This window comes from Pan paniscus, chromosome 19 (assembly GCF_029289425.2).
Source record: "Pan paniscus chromosome 19, NHGRI_mPanPan1-v2.0_pri, whole genome shotgun sequence".
Lineage (NCBI taxonomy): Eukaryota > Metazoa > Chordata > Mammalia > Primates > Hominidae > Pan > Pan paniscus.
The window spans coordinates 94,030,536-94,047,577 of record NC_073268.2 but is presented as its reverse complement, the minus strand read 5'-3'; the positions used below and the strand labels follow the sequence as shown (position 1 = coordinate 94,047,577).

General features: G+C 41.7%; 1 protein-coding gene across 16 annotated transcripts in view; it reads right to left on the bottom strand.

Annotated features, from left to right (window-relative positions):
- Window positions 1–17,042, bottom strand: part of TNRC6C (trinucleotide repeat containing adaptor 6C) — a 150,011-nt gene that overhangs the window by 110,025 nt on the left and 22,944 nt on the right. For 4 of the 16 annotated variants that reach the window (XM_034942982.4, XM_008971549.6, XM_003818280.7 and 1 more), the window contains exon 2: window positions 3,915–3,973. The exons of 8 other annotated variants lie outside the window; for them this stretch is intronic. Coding sequence is in view for 3 of the 8 variants with exons in the window: in XM_034942979.4 (XP_034798870.2) it covers window positions 766–818 (53 nt within the window). In the remaining 5 variants the exon portion in view is untranslated. Of the gene's footprint in view, window positions 1–765; window positions 912–3,914; window positions 3,974–5,144; window positions 17,038–17,042 lie in introns of those variants that run through there. 4 more of the 16 variants (XM_063599435.1, XM_034942980.4, XM_034942979.4 and 1 more) reach the window with 3 other exon arrangements.

Here is a 17,042-nt window from a genome sequence, read left to right as displayed (position 1 = left end):
CATCCTGGCTAACATGGTGAAACCCCGTCTCTACTAAAAATACAAAAAATTAGCCAGGCGCGGTGGCAGGTGCCTGTAGTCCCAGCTACTTGGGAGGCTGAGGCAGGAGTGGCGTGAACCCAGGAGGCGGAGCTTGCAGTGAGCCGAGATCGCGCCACTGCACTCCAGCCTGGGCGACAGAGCGAGACTCCATCTCAAAAAAATAAAAAAAAAAAAAACACAACGTTATAAATGGTTATGGTGAAAAGGGTTCAGGATAATGTTGAATCCTTCCCTCATGCCTCCGCTCCACCCTGATTCCTGGCCTGATGAGAAGTGGTTTCAATGAAGTGCAGACAGTATGTGTTGGGGGCATTGAGGAGGGTGCAGAGCTAAAGATAAAGGTCTTTGTTAACCAGAGGACCATGCACCACAAGGCATGGGGAAAAGATCTGGAGAAAAGGATGAGGAAACTTCAGAGCAGCACTGGAATTTGATTACTAGTTAGGAAGAGATGACAGCAGGGACCTATACTTCGGAAGGGTGGTGAAGAATCACGGAGATCCTAAGAGAGGTATGACAAAATCAGCTGGTCTCAGGTATTTCAAAGGAACCCTGATATTATTTTCATTTTAGAGTTAATACAGACTTCAGCCCCAGGATTTAATTCTCGAGACTCACTATCATGGCTCAAACAAAACAAGACAAAGCCCCGCAGCCCAGTATGGAGTTACCGCAGCCTGAACTGACCACGCTTCTTAAGAAACGCGTCTCTTGGCCTCTCACCTTTTCAACATCTTATGGTGCTTCCTGTCTAGCCATTGACACAGGTATTCCATCTCCTTGCTTCACCAATGTCTTTCTATATTATCTTCTTCCATTTGGCTTTTTATCACAGAACAAGTAATGCTTCTCATTTTGGTTGGCTGTCTCTGTGAAATAAGGTTGATGAACTGTCTGTTACTCTGCCACTCAGCTTCCTTTCCTCCTCCCACTGGTATCTGTATCCTGATTTTCCTCTCACCCACAATCTGTGGACTTCTAGGGGCAGTGGCTCCAGGGATGCATTTTGTGTCTGACTAATCGAAGGGCACAGCGTCCCCTGGGCCACAGTGCTCAGATTCAGGGATGACCCTGCATGTGAACCAAACAGAATCAGAGGGCTGGAAGTTACTGCAACCATCTTTCAACCAGAGAGAGCCAAAAAATGAAGCCAACACCAAAGAAGGGAACTAAGAAATGGAGAGAAAAACTAAGTGTCTGTGAGGTATGCCCTCCTGAGTCCAGGAATAAGTTGTTTTTGCAGCCTGGTATCTCAGTGCTTTGCCGTCCCCTGACCAAGGGGTGAGCATGAGACTCACAGTAGGCCAATCAAGACATATCTTGGAATAGGAACTCTGAATTGAAGTGGCAGACAGCTGGAGCGGATTCACCGCACTGACTGTGCCCTACAAAACCTGCCATCAGTGCCTGCTACCTGGATTCTCTAGGCTGCACGGGTTGTGTCCTAGTTTTCCAGCTTGTCCTTCAATTTTGTCATCTACCTCACTTCCTTCCAAATGTTCCTCTTTTTTTTCTCCTTAAATTTGTACAGTTGCTTCCCACTGTCTGTAACCAAGGAATCTTGATAATGTAGTTTATCAACAATCTATTTATTTAAACCTCGGCTTACTCAGTAAGCACTGACTGGCTGCAGCATTATTTGATTACGATTTGTCTTAACTAAGTAGGTTCAGTAAACATTTTTACCACTATAAAAATTACTTTAGTATTGCTATATTAACATGTCCATTACAAATATGGGAGGATTGTTGTTTGTTTTTGAGACAGGGTCTCACTCTTTCTTCCAGGTTAAAGTGCAGTGGTGTGATCACAGCTCACTGCAGCCTCGAACTCCTGGGCTCAAGCAACCCCCCCACCTCAGAATCTTGTGTAGCTGGGACTACAGGCACATATCACCATGCCTGGCTAATTTTTAAATTTTTTGTGGAGACAGTGTCTTGCTGTGTTGCCCATGCTAGAAGTATGGGAGTTTTAAGTACCACGTTCTGAAAACCTTTTCTTGATTTCTGAGTTTAAAGTCACCTCAAATTAAGTCAGAAAATGACAGTATAATTTTAATAGCACTCCACTTTCAGTCAACTATATAATGACACGTGTGTGTGTGTGTGTGTACTTTAAATGTGCTAAAGTAACAGAAGAAAATCTCCAATCAGTCTCTCAGATACAGTAGTCCTTGCTGGTACATCCTGGCCTATGTGTTACAGAGTGGTTATTAATAATGCTTGGGATTTCATTGTTTGCAAGAAATCTTAGGAATATGTATTCTGTAACCACTGATAAGCATAATGCTTTTCCCAAAAAACTACTAAGGAGTTTGGAGGTGGGGATTTATTGCCTCTCAGTGCCAAACTCTGCTTTTTGCCTGCTCTGTGAAAATGGATCTGTGACCTTTAACTATTTTTCCTTTGCCAGCTGGCATGATGTTCAGCTTTTTCAGTACAGGGCACTAGAGACATAGCAGGAGAAGAGTTCTGCCTCCTGGCTAGAGGGCTCCCTGGCAGGATCCTGCAGGCACACTCCAGCCATGTCGCCACCCCTGCACACACAGTGCCTCTGGTGAGATGCCTTCCCACGAACTGCTTTCAAGTTCCGTCAACACAGCATCATAGTGACTTCTCTGCCACCCCGTGAGCCATGGCTGTGATCTCTCACAGGATGTTCCACCTCAGGCTGGGGGCAGGAGTCTCCTCCTTATATCTGCTATTCCTGAATCCTCTAAGGCTTTCTTTATTCTGACTAGCCAATCCCTCATTATTCTAATCCCGTTACAGTTAACAATTCTTGACAGTCACCTTTCCCTGTTCACATAACTGTATGGTTTCTCTCTCTTGGCTGATAGAGGAGCCCATAAATTAGAGCTTATTTCAATCCTATCAATAAACTGGAGACTTTTAAATACTGTCACACCAATCAATCAATAAAATTCACAGATGTGCCTAAATGAAAACATTACATCAAAGTATAAAACAACAAGCTGTATTTAACCAATAGCACAAAGACCTGAAATATCAACCCTGACAGATGGAGTGAAATAATTATTTTTGCTTGAATTTGGCACTTGCCTGTTGTTTTGTTTTTGTTTTTGTTTTTAAACTTCATGGTATTTCTGTGTTCTGAAACTTGTGGCATATTTGGGCAAGTTTAGAAAAGGTTCTCCTTCATAATTACAAAAAAGAAAGGACAAAGTCCCAGCACCATATAAGCGTTGGTCAGTCACTGAAGTGATGAAACGGAGCCTGGGGCAGTTATCAATATAAGAACTACATGAGAACTGACTGCAGATGATCCCCAGGGTGGCTTTCTATTCAAAGGTTTTGCGATTTTGTGAACTAAAAGGACTGTTAACTGTGTGGATTCAGTTTCAGGAGTCATTAAACTAACTTGTGTTCAAAGGTGGATTTTAATTTGGGAGAGCAGGTGAGCATACAAGACCTGGGCAGAAAGTCTGATGACAATCTGCACAAGAGAAAAATCAAATATAAAAAGAGATGATACCACCATCCACCCAGTCCCTTGATCCAGAAACATCTGTGAAGCCCAGGGCTTGCATGTGAGAATAACAGGAGTTTCAGGGGTTTACACTGGAGTAATAAGCTGATAAAGGACATGAATGTCTGCCTAAATAGTTTCTTTTTTTTTTTTTGAGACAGTCTCAATCTGTCACCCAGGCTGGAGTGCAATGGCACAATCTCGGTTCACTGCAACCTTCGCCTCCTGGGTTCAAGCGATTCTCCTGCCTCAGCTTCCTGAGTAGCTGGGATTACAGGCATGCACCACAATGCCCGGCTAATTTTTGTATTTTCAGTAGAGACGGGGTTTCACCATGTTGACCAGGTTGGGCTCAAACGCCTGACCTCAGGTGATCTGCCTACCTCAGCCTCCTAAAGTGCTGGAATTTCAGGCGGGAGACACGGTGCCCAGCCAATGGTTTCTATAATGAAACAAAGTAGAAAAAAAAGTGACTGATTATATTGCTGCAGGAAAAAACCCCCACAGGTACCAAGAAGCTTGTCAATATTTCACATTAAAAATGTGAAATGTAAAAACTTAAATTTCATAAAATGAAGAAAATTTACCTGAAAAATATCAATTAACAGAAAAACATTTTAATTTCCTGTTTTCAAACACACAACAGGTTCAGATGCTGCCCACACCCTGCAAAAGTTTAGACAGAGATCCTAAGGGAACTACCTCATAAGAAAAAAAAAGGTTCTAATTAAGTTTAGTCTTTAGTCGTTCATTAAATGAACACAAACCAGTATACTGATTACTGGAGCAAACTGAGATCACATTTGAGACTGTGAGCTGCGTAGTCCCATACTTTGTATACTAACAAGTATGTATTAGTTATAGCTCGTTGTTTCTGTCCCTTAAACAACTTCCTGGAAATTACTGTCTTACATCAAAAACTAAAATTCAAAGCATAAAATTGGTATGAACTGTAAATCTAATACTATGTTTATATACCAATCTCAAGAAGCAAATATTTCCTATTACTCTCATAAAGTCAATGTACTGCTAATTGCCACCTTTTGGCTTTCTGGTTTCTTTTAAAATAAAAAAAAGTGATAGGGCCGCACGCGGTGGCTCACGCCTATAATCCCAGCACTTTGGGAGGCAGAGGCGGGTGGATCACCTGAGGTCAGGAATTCGAGACCAGCCTGGCCATCATGGTAAAACCCCGTCTCTACTAAATATACAAAAATTAGCTGGGCATGATGGCGGGTGTAATCCCAGCTACTCAGGAAGCTGAGGTAGGAGAATCGCTTGAACCCAGGAGGCGGAGGTTGCAGTGAGCCAAGTTCGTGCCACTGCACTCCAGCCTGGGCAATAGAGTGAGACTCCATCTCAAAAATAAATAAATAAATAAAATAAGTGTAGAGTTTACCTCCTCCAAGACTTTAATGGAACCACATCTACTAATGGATTAACACGTACTCAGAGGTAACCTAAAATTTGCCACATTATTTTACTATTTGATTCAATTCCTCTCTCTGTCCTTTACGGATTCTCATGAACCATAAGAACACCCACTTGTTCTACAAGGGAAGAAAAAGTTTCCCTAGCATTCAGGTCTAAAAGTAAGTTATTTTAGTGGGTACCTCACACAGGCGACGTAGTCATGCACTAGACAGCTTCTTTTTTGCGCTAGCATGTGTGTGCAAGGGTAGGCTTTATTAAATCATCTTCTGCAGCCTCTTGACAGCCAAAAAGCATGACGGGAAAACTCAAGGAATTTGCAAAAAGTCAGCAATTCTCTGGGGGGCCAAGGCAACACAGTCCAAGTGTGAACGTTTCCAGTGGTTTTGCTTAATCTTAAGATAAAACTTAGAAAATCAAACAATCCTCCATAAATACCGAGTTCCAACTGCAAAGATACTAGGGCAGCAGACAGTGTGAAGTGATAGTCTTTGGAAAAACTAATGGTAGCAAGAGCTGTCATTTACTCAGCACTGGGCTCGGAAGGTCGTTCAAATAGATGACTTCATTCGCTCCTCAAATCGATCTTGTTGAGACAGGTATCACCTGCATCTTCAAGGAGAGGATCAGAGGATGAAGCTCAGAGGACCTCTGTGTACGACACAGACAGTAAGTGACAGAGCCACAGAGCTGTCGTCATTCAACTGAGGTCGGACTGAGTTTCAAGCATAGGCTGCATCCATACACGCTGTATCCCTAAAGAGCATATATTCTTCACTGCGGTCCAAAAGTGACAGCCGTATGCTTCAAACTTACAATGAACTGATAGTAAGGTTGACCTCATTTTTTGGAAATTGAAGAGGATAATCAAAACAATTTCTTATATATATATCAGTTAGAGTAAAAGCGAAGCTGCTATAACAAAGAGACCCCAAAATACAACATGCTCAAGATGTTTCTCCCCTGCAGTCCAGACAGGCTGGCCAAGCATCCTTGTTCAAAGTTTGTTTTATTCACTAGAGGAAGGAAAAGAGGAATTGAAGAGCAAATTATTTCCTTTTTGGTTCATGCCCTGGAAGTTTACGTATTATTTCTGTTCACATTCAAGTGACCAGAACTTGCCCATATCTAGACACAAGGAAGGCTGGGGAAAATGTCTCTAAACGTGCCCATCTAAAACTTCTTTCAAAATGAAGATGGGGGGAGAACGCATTCAGGGGGTCAGTTAACCATCTCTGGAACCAGTGGATGGCTGCCCACCTCCACACATAGATAAAAAATAATTTTTCTAAAACAAAACAGATACACATACAAATTTGGGTTTGTGTGTGACTTGAACAAACAATACATACATCAAGCCCCTGAGATTCGACTCTACAGGAATATGATGAAAATGATTTCAGCCAGAATTTCTTCAAGGGATCAAGATATCATCAGTTACCTGCTATAGCTACAGAAAAATCCTATTAACACTTGTACAGAATAACGAGCAACATACATCCCTGGTAACCCTTACAGAATGAATTTGTTATAAAATACGAACTTTTATACCTAATCTACCTTCGAATATAAGATGCACCATTATTTTATGCATCACTAAGAAACAAAAATGCTGCCAATTATACCATGATATATATGCCATTGACTGTAAGATGCATGTCAATTTCAGAGATGTTAAAAATGGGAAAAATGTGCTTCTTAGAATAAATGAAATACAGCATGCCCCTGAAGTAACAAATCAAACTGATTGACCCTATGAAATTACTGAGTAAAAACCAATTAGATAATGGAAGACAAATTGCCATAGTTGCTAGCAGGCCATTCTTTATGGTGATAATATAGATAAACATTATACTGAGGCCATACCTACACTTAATGAATTTTTAAAAACCTAATTCTACGGGAAAGACAGACAATTTCCTTCCTAATACATTAATTACAGCATGCTAATAAGAAGTGCAGGGTGCTATGAGAGCACTTAAGAGGAAGGATTCTGGCTGGTCAGGAGGTCACAGAAGATTTCCTGCGAAAGTGAGCTAAGTTCTGAAGGAGACCTGGTGGCACAACAGGGGACAACATGCATGAAAGTTCTACAGTGGGAAGGCACACAGGATGTTTGAGAAACGGCAAGATGATGGGGGGCCTAAAGGCTGCAGAGCAATGAAAGAAATGGCTACACCCAGTCTGGTGGGGAAGACTTAGGTTAAATTTTTTTGTCTTTATCTTCAGAGCAATGAGAAGCCAATGAAGAATTTTAAGCAAGGGAGTAACAATCAGTTATTGATGAGATCATTCTGGCTCCTATGTGGAATAGATTACAAGAAGGTAAGAGTGGACTGGTGGAAACCAATGCGTAGGCTACTGCAGTCAATATAAGAGTTTAGACTTGGTAGTTTAGATCTGGGGATGCAAAGCAGGCTTGAACACCATTCAGAAGACAAAATGAACAGAAGTGGGTGATGAATTGGATATGGGTATAAGGGAGAGGGAGGTGTCAAGAACAATCCGTAGGCTTCTCACCAGTGTAACTAAGTGTATGGTGGTCCGTTCACTAAGATAAACACTGGAGAAGGACACCTCGCGTTTGAGATGCTTGAAACATTAAACTGGGGAAGGGAGCTGACTGTAAAATTCCAGAGTTCACAGGAAAGATCCAGACTGGAGAAAAATTTCAGGAGATGTTAATGCAGAAATATAAATCAAAGTGAGGGTTATAGTTGAGATCAGGTAGGAAGGGAGTTTGAGAGTAAACAGGAAAGAGGGCCTGAGATGGGGGCTTAAGGAACAACAGCATTTAAAGATCACGCCCAAGGGGATGATTCACTCATTCAAACATCTGTCCATTATTTGGGCATCATTTATTAATAACTGGCCACACAATGTGCCAGAGTTGATTTTAGGTGTAAGGATATCCACTGACAAGATACGTAAGATCCCTATTATCAAGAGCTTACAGTTAGTGGGTAAACAAATACAAACACAGGTAAATAAACAAAGTAATTTCAGTTTTTCATAAGTAATTTCCTAAGTACTATGAAGAAAATAAAGTTGGCATTGCAACTCAAATTCCATGACTGGCACTGATTAGCAGGTGAAGAGATTTCCCAAATGATGAATTAACTACTGAGCAAGTCCCAGACAAAGTACAACCTTCCCTGAATGTATATGACAGTTGCTTTTCAGAGTTTCCAGAAACTCAGCATATATTACAACAGCACAAAAAATTCTATACATGTAAAATAGGTTCTAAGCTTAAGTAAATTTTTCACCCACATAATATCCAGAGCGAAATTCAGAAGTCATAACAGATGTACTAACAGTCTTACTTGCATGGAAGTAGGTCCAGGCACAGAATACCTAGGATCTCTGGCTCCTACCCACTAAATGCCATTGTGCCCAACTCGAATCACATGACATCCCTAAACAAAAGTCCATCCTTCCAAAGGTCTGCCAAGGGGCTGGTCCCTCCCTTCTTCAGAACTGCCACTTTAAGCCAACAAAGTAACACTGTGTTAAGTGACACAAATTCCAAGAAATTCAGATGCTCTGAGGTCTACATACTCATGACTTCTAGTTGTAGATACTTCCACCAGGTGAAAATTCAATCTTTCATTCAATACATACTTATTAAGAGTGTACTATATGTGCCACATGATGTTCTAGGTCCCTGCTTTCGTGGAGCTTACATTTTAGAAAACGGCAGTAAACACAACTACTTGAAATGAAGATGATCCAGAATGTGGCTCTTACATTTTACATCTATACACCCTTGCATCTCTCAGGTAAAAGTACACAAAGTCTCCTTGAACATTAATGTTATTTTTCCCACTAACTGTTCTTCATTTCTAGACACATGTACCATAACATAGAATTTAAACATTCAGCACCCAAAGAATGATGTTCAACACCGAAAGAAACAACTGCATAGTTTCAAATTCCACTGAAGCAGTTTTAAAATTTGAAAAACTGTTTGAAATACAAATAATAGCCCCTGGTGGTAAAAATGCTAATTATAACCAAACTTTTGTGGACTCTAACTATGCTCAGATAAAAGAAGAGAAAAGCAAAAATGGAAGCTGTGAGTTTTTAACGGGAGGAATCATTAAAGTACAGGAATAATCTTCTGTGAGAACAGATTCACAGATGGGCAGATGAAGAGAAGAAATTCTGATGCTGGGAAGAAGATGCAATGGAAGAATAAATAGCTGGAAAATGTGTCTGTGTGTGTATAAAGAGATAGCGTCTCACTCTGCCACCCAGGCTGGAGTGCAGTGGTGCTATCAGAGTTCACTCGACCTCCTGGGCTCAAGTGACTCTCCCACCTCAGCCTCCTGAGTAGCTGGGACCACAGGCTACACCACACCCAGCTAAGTTTTTTAGTTTTTTAATTTTTTGTAGAGACAAGGTCTCATATTTTTTGAGACAGAGTCTCACCCTGTTGCCCAGGCTGGTCTCAAACTTCTGGCCTAAAGCAATCCTCCTGCCTTGGCCTCCCAAAGTGCTGGAATTACAGGCATGAGCCACTGTGCCTGGCCATAGCTGATAAATATTTCTAATTGGCACAGTAGTGCTGGTACACAGTTGACCACCATCTTAATTTACACTCTTAAAAAATGCTTACTTCAGGCCGGGCGCGGTGGCTCACATCTATAATCCCAGCACTTTGAGAGGCCAAGGCGGGCGGATAACTTGAGGTCAGGAGTTCGAGACCAGCCTGACCAACACGGTGAAACCCCGTCTCTACTAAAAATATAAAAATTAGCCAGGCATGGTGGTGTGTGCCTGTAATCCCAGCTACTTGGGAGGGTGAAGCAGGAGAATCGCTTGAACCCGGGAGGCAGAGGTTGCGGTGAGCTGAGATGGTGCTCGCGCCACTGCACTCCAGCCTGGGCGACAGAGAGAGACTCTGTCTCCAAAAAACAAACAAACAACAAAAAAACTCCACAAATACAATTTGTAATGACAACAAAATATTTTGTTGATGGACCATAATTTACTTAATTCCCCGGTTGCTTATTTAGGTGTTTCCATTTGACACTGTTTTTATCACTAATCCCCTTTGTTTATATTTGTTCTGTATTGGTGATTATTCCAGTTTGTTCTGTATTTGTGATTGTCTTAGGAGAGATTTCCAGAAACAGACTTCCTAAAACAAAAGGGTATAATTAAGGGTTTCATTATGAAACTGCTTCCAAAAGCATTTTAATAATCTGTAGTTTTATTAGCTGAATACAAGTGTGCTTATTTCACAACAATCTCATAAGCACTAAGTATTATAATTTTTAATCCTTGCTAATCTGATAAAGTATTTCAATGGCCTTAATTTACAATTCTTTGACTATTAATGAACATATTTCCCCATATTTGTTATCCCACATGAATTTCATTTTCTGTACATTGCCTGTCTATATATCCTGGCCCGTCTCTTCAGTTCTTAGTGGGCTTCTTCATAAGGAACTTATTAAGTTTATACATGTTAAATACATTAACCTTTAATCATGTTGCTGTAAACACCTCCCCCAGTTTTTGTCTGCCTTTTGTTTTTGGCATTCACCAAGTTTTAAACGCTAATCAAATTCTACCAAAAATTTTCATGAGATTTTACTTGTATTTGTAGGAACTATTCATATTAGCTCTTTTTATTCTCTAGATTTCTTAAAATTTTTTCTATTATACAGATGATACTTCATTTAAAGTTTATTTTGGTATGTGGTAGACACTAGGATCTACCTTCTTTTCTGTAACTAACAGTGCCTGGGAGTCATTTAGTGCACGAGGACTAAATGATCCTTCCTGTCTCTGCTCATTTGTGACAATGGCTCTTCATACATCAAATTCATGTATAACAGATGGGCCTGAAGACCATTCTGCTCCATTAATAACTGCACGCTTCTGCCACAATGACACTATTTAAATTATTCCAGTTTCATAAAATTTTGGTTATCTGCTACCACTAGGTTCCTTTATTTTTTTAAAAGTATTTATTCTTTTATCCTTCCAGATAAAATTTACAACCATATTGTCGTGCTCCAAAAGAAAAATACATTTTTTAAAAATTAGAATTGCTTTAAACATACAAATTAACTGAAAGCTCTGTAAGAATTAATTTTCCTATTTGAGAACATCTCTCCATTTTTTCCCTCTTGCAGTGAAATTGTCATTTCTTCTTCTTCTTTTTTTTTTTTTGAGATGGAGTTTCACTCTTGTTGTCCAGGCTGGAGTGCAATGGCGCGATCTCGGCTCACCGCAACCTGTCTCCCGCGTTCAAACGATTCTCCTGCCTCAGCCTCCCAAATGGCTGGGATTACAGGCATGTGCCACCATGCCCGGCTAATTTTGTATTTTTAATAGAGACGGGGTTTCTCCATGTTGGTCAGGATGGTCTCAAACTCCCGACCTCGGGTGATCCGCCCACCTCGGCCTTCCAAGTGCTGGGATTACAGGTGTGAGCCACTGTGCCCAGCCCATTTCTTCATACTTATTTCCTGTACATGTTAAGCTCATGTCTAGGTATTTTATAATTTTTTTTAAAATTGATTTTTATGTATTAGGTCAAATATCCTGTGGATTGCCTGAATGGTTACTGATGGTAAGTATCTAGTCCAGTTACTGACTTATCTATACTGCATCAAATGATTTTTTAGCTTATCATCTTGGGTTTTCTGGGTATATAAGCTGTAAATAACAACCATTTTTCATGGTTTAATTTCTATTTCCTGTTTTGGTAGTCAGAATTCTAAGATTCCTCCTAAGATTCCTGGCCCCTGGGATACACATACCTTCCCCTAGTTAATCAAACACGAACGTAGGTACTATTTGCAGGGACTGTGCAGACATTAATTCAAATCCCAAATCAGTTGACCTTAAGACAGAGCGACTATCCATCCAAGTGGGCCCGATTAACCCTTTAAATTTGGGTTTAGAGGTCAGAGACAGAGGATGTCAGAAGTTCAAAGTAGGCGACAGATTCAACACAGTTGCTGGTTGTTTTTTTTTTTTTTTTTTTTTTTGAGACGGAGTCTCGCTCTGTTGCCCAGGCTGGAGTGCAGTGGCGCGATCTCGGCTCACTGCAACCTCTGCCTCCAGGGTTCACGCCATTCTCCTGCCTCAGCCTCCCGAATAGCTGGGACTATAGGCGCCCGCCACCACACCTGGCTAATTTTTTTTTTTTTTTTTTGTATTTTTAGTAGAGACGGGGTTTCATCGTGTTAGGCAGATGGTCTCGATCTCCTGACCTCAAGATCCGCCCGCCTCGGCCTTCCAAAGTGCTGGGATTACAGGCGTGAGCCACTGCGCCCAGCCTCACAGTTGCTGTTTTAAAGATGGAGGCTACAAGGCAAGGAACATGGGTAGCCTAGGAATTGAGAACTCCTCCTCTGACAGCTAGCAAGGAAACAAGGATCTCAGTCCTATAACCAAAAGAACTATGAAGGACTTATGAAGTAACACTGATCATCCTTTAAACCTCTTAAGTTTGTGGTAATTTGTTACGCAAAAGCAGAAAATGAATACACCTGTCTTATTTAACTGGCATAGCTTTAGACAGCAACGTTAAAGATTAAATAGTAATGTTGTTAGTAAGTCTTAGGGAATAGTCAGGAGCCAGAAACCATACCAATAACTAGAACAGGATAGAGTTAATATGAAGATGTGTTAACTAGTAAAAGGTGGTTATGTTTTTAGAGGGGTAAAAATAGTTCCTTATGGGGTCCAGAGAGAGCAAATGCAGAAAGTAGATACTTACTATAATAGCTCCAAGCTGAAAGTGTGTGTGTGTGTGTGTGTGTGTGTGTGTGTGTGTGTGTGTGTGTGTATAAGAAAGAGGCTAAGAACTCAGAGGAAGATCCCTCCACGCAGGACTGGAGAGGGCATGGCTGCCACAGAACACGCAGCTAGAGAGTAGCAGAAAGACCTAGAAGAGGGAACAGGGAAGAGGTGGTCCACAGGAGGGCCCTACTGGGAGGCAGAGAAACTTCCTTGAGGGTACAGGTGGGCTGAGGCTGCTTCATAGGCACCACTGAGGTGAGCACTGCCAGGGCTCTCCTATGCCAGCCTGCTGACTGCTGCACCAAAAGCACACGCACTGAAGGAGGGAGTGGAGAGATACCCCCTACTTCTTTTTTTTGAGACAGAATCTAGCTCTGACATTTAGGCTGGGGTGCAGTGGTGCAATCACAGCTCACTGCAGCCTCAATCAAGCGATCCTCCCACCTCAGCCTCTGGAGTAGCTGACACTAATGCATGCGCCACCACACGTGGCTGTTTTTTTTCTCTTTTTTTTTAAGTATTGATGAGGTCTTGCTATGTTGCCCAGTCTGGCCTCAAACTCCTGGGCTCAAGCAATCCTCCTGCCTCGGTTTCCCAAAATGCTGGGATTACAGGCGTGAGCCACCGTGCCTGGCTGGGAAGACCCTTTTCTCCTCTATTCCTCCTTACATTGTGTCTCCAGTGCTTCCACTGGCAAAGCCTAAAGTGAAGCCAGCTCACCAAAGGGAAATGTCTACAGTGCCCAGCTCCTGTATCAAAAGCAGGGCATAAATGGATGTGGATTTACATAAACTGGGAACTGAGCAACAATAAATAATTGGCACAGTCCACCCCTTTGGCTACTTGGCTTCCATACACACCCTCTATATTTGAAGTATCAAAACAACTCTGATTCCACATGAAGGTAACATGCAGCTACCTTCCTATAAATGAACATGTTCTCACCTTCTCCCCAAAATGAGGAGCTGCAGTCCGAACAGACATTGTATTAATCACTGGCTATATTAATTACTCCTTAAAATTCAGTTAACAGTCCCACTAAATATTCTGTTCTCTAAAGATCAAATTGTTTAATTAACTTCCAGTAATTATATATAAAATAAGGGGGGGGGGAAAGCAAAGTTAATACATATAAACATACGGACACAAGAAAAAATACGCTAAGTTACTACAATCCTTGCTTCTGCGCCTGGTTATGAAGCCATGGATGGTGTCCTTAACTTTCTTCTCTCACTATGCATCCAACATGTCTTGTGACCTCAATCAGAACCTCAGCCAGTCAGGGTTCTCAACATGACAGGGTGACCTAAACCTTCATTCCTGAAACATGTGACTCCTCAACAGACCTGCCTTTTCTTGAGTACTGCAGTTTTTCATTTTGTCTCTAATATGGTGCAAAGAAGTACTAAGAGACACTCTAGAGAATCCTGAGTTACAAACATCCTCCTCCCTGCCCCCATTGTATAGCATTACCCCATTTTGCCTTGGTAATCAGAATTAAGCACTCTAGTCAGGAGAGTGACCTCTTTTCCTACCTGTTGGTTCAGTGGCATCAACAGTCCCAAATGGGTTATAGCCTCATCTTTCAATTCAATGGAACCTTTCTGTGTCCTCTGGTAGTAACATTCCCTATTGGAAAACAAGAACTCCAAATCCCAGCAGAACTCAGTTGCTAGAATGGGAAGCAGAAATTCTAGGGGTGGGTTATAAGGTATAACAGTAAGAGACTGCTTTCAGGGTTTTACCAGTAAGTATAAGATGAAAGTTGGTCTGTGAATTTATGCCATATTCAACAAATATCCTGCTCTCCCTAATTTGTGTATAATAGAAGAAATAGGGACACTGAATCTATCTTTTTGTCCTTTTGGTTCTGTTGGCTTTTGTCTTTTAAAGCTCTGTTATTAGGTGCATACATATTTCTTGGTGGATTGACTCATTTTTCATTACAAACTTTCCTTGTTTCTAGGGATGTCTTGCCTTAAAGTCCATTTTGTCTGTTACTACTTAAATTAACCATCTTACTACTTGTTTTGAACTTGTCCCTCCTTTTTTTGACACGAAATCTTGCTCTGTCACCCAGGCTGGAGTGCAGTGGCACAATCTCGGCTCACTGCAACCTCTGCCTCCTAGATTTAAACAATTCTCCTGCCTTAGCCTCCCGAGTAGCTGGGACTACAGGCATGGGCCACCACACCCGGCTGATTTTTTATTTTTAGTAGAGATGGGGTTTCACCATGTTGGCCAGGCTGGTCTTGGACTCCTGACCTCAGGTGATCTGCCCGTCTCAGCCTCCCATAGTGCTGGGACTACAGGCATGAGCCACCGCGCCTGGCCTTGTTCCTCCTATTCTATGTTCCTTTTTTCTTTTTTGTCTTTTTTTGGACAGTAAATGGTTTTTATTATTTTATTTCCTTTCTCCTTCTCTATTAGTTTGGTAGCTATAAATTCTCTTTCTATCCTTTTAGTGATTACTCTAGAGTTAATCAACTCAAGTTCTATGAAAGAATTATGTCCTGCAGAAAACATTCTGAGTGACTATTTTTTTTTTCCAGTTCTTACAAGGCATTCTAAATGTAAAGAAGTTAATTCATAATATATAATAGATGCCTTAGCACGGATGTCTTAGTTCTGGCTGCTACTAACAAAAATACCATAGACCGGGTGGCTCACACAACAAACATTTCTCACAGTTCTAGAGGCTGGGTTCTACAGACCCTCCAAGACCAGGGTGCCATCATGGTCAAGTTCTGGCGAAGACCCTCTTCCTGGCTTGCAGATGGCATTCTTCTTGCTGTGTCCCCATATGGCAGAGAGTAGACAGAAAGAAGCAAGAACTCTGTGTCTCTAATCCCATTTGTGAGGGTTCCACCTTCACGAACTAAATACCTCCCAAAGGCCCCACCTCCTAACACCATCACGCTGGAGGTTAGAATTTCAACATACAAATCTTTGGGGAACACATACACTCAGTCCACAACACCCAGGGGTTGTCAAATCTCTTCTATCAAGGGCTAGACAATAAATGTAAGCTTTGTGGACCACAATGTCTCTGTAGCAGCTACTCAATTCTGGCGGTGCAGCATGAATCCAGCCATAGACAATATGTAAACTAACGGGCATAGCGGTGTTCCACCAATAAAACATTATTTACTAAAATAGTTGGCAGGCCAGATTTGACCCACAGGTTGAAGTTTGCTGTCTTTGAACATTATGATGTGATTCTCTCACCAAATGTGATTGAGAAGGACTACCCTAGATATTACTATCTCTGACTCATTAAAATCTAATATAAATTACAAAGACCTGAGGACATTTAAACTATATTTATCTTTGTAATATTGTGAAATATATATTTGGTCTTCGATCCTGCTTCCTGGCATATAATTCCTAAAATCCTTCCAAACTCCAAAGTAATGTCTTTTTGTATGCTAATGAGTTGACTGATAGCTGGCAGCCTTTTGGTAGCTTCAGGATGGGGGCTGGTCTCCATAAACACCAAGGCAGGATTAGAAGGTTAGGACTTTCAGCCCTACCCTCCAATCTCCAGGGAGGGTAGAGGGGCTGAAGGTTAAGTTGATCACCAATGGCCAATGGCTTAATCAATGATGCCTTCATAATGAAGTTTTCATAAAAACCCAAAAGGGGCTAGGAGCAGTGGCTCCCAAAGTGTAATCCCAGCACTTTGGGAGGCCAAGGTGGGACTAGTTTGGCCAACACAGTGGGACCCCCACCTCTACAAAATTTTTTTTTAAAAATTAGCCTAGCATGATGGTACGTGCCTGGAGTCCCAGCTACTCAGGAGGCTGAGGTGGGAGGATGGCTTGAGTCCAGGAGGTTGAGGCTGCAGTGAGCCATAACTGCACCACTGCACTCCAGCCTGGACAATAGAGTGAGACTGCCTCCAAAACCAAAAAACCAAAAAACAAAACAAACCCAAAAGGATTGGGTTTGGAGAGCTTCCAAATGCCCGAGCAAATGGAGATGCCAGGAGGGCGGTGCAACAGAGAGGGCATGGAAGCACCCACCCCCCATACCTTGTTCTAGGCATTTCTTCATCTGTTTCCTTCATAATATCCTTTGTAATAACCTGGTAAACGTAATTATTTCCCTGAGTTCTGTGAGCCACTCTAGCAAATTAACTGAACCCAAAGAGGGGTGGTGGGAATCCCAACTTGAAGCTAGTGGGTCAGAAGTTCTGGAGGCCCAGACTTGCAACTGGTGTCTCAAGGAGGGACAGTCCTGGAGACTGAGCTTCAACCTGTGAGATCTGAGTTATCTCCAGGTAGATAATGTTGAAATGGAATTGGAGGGTA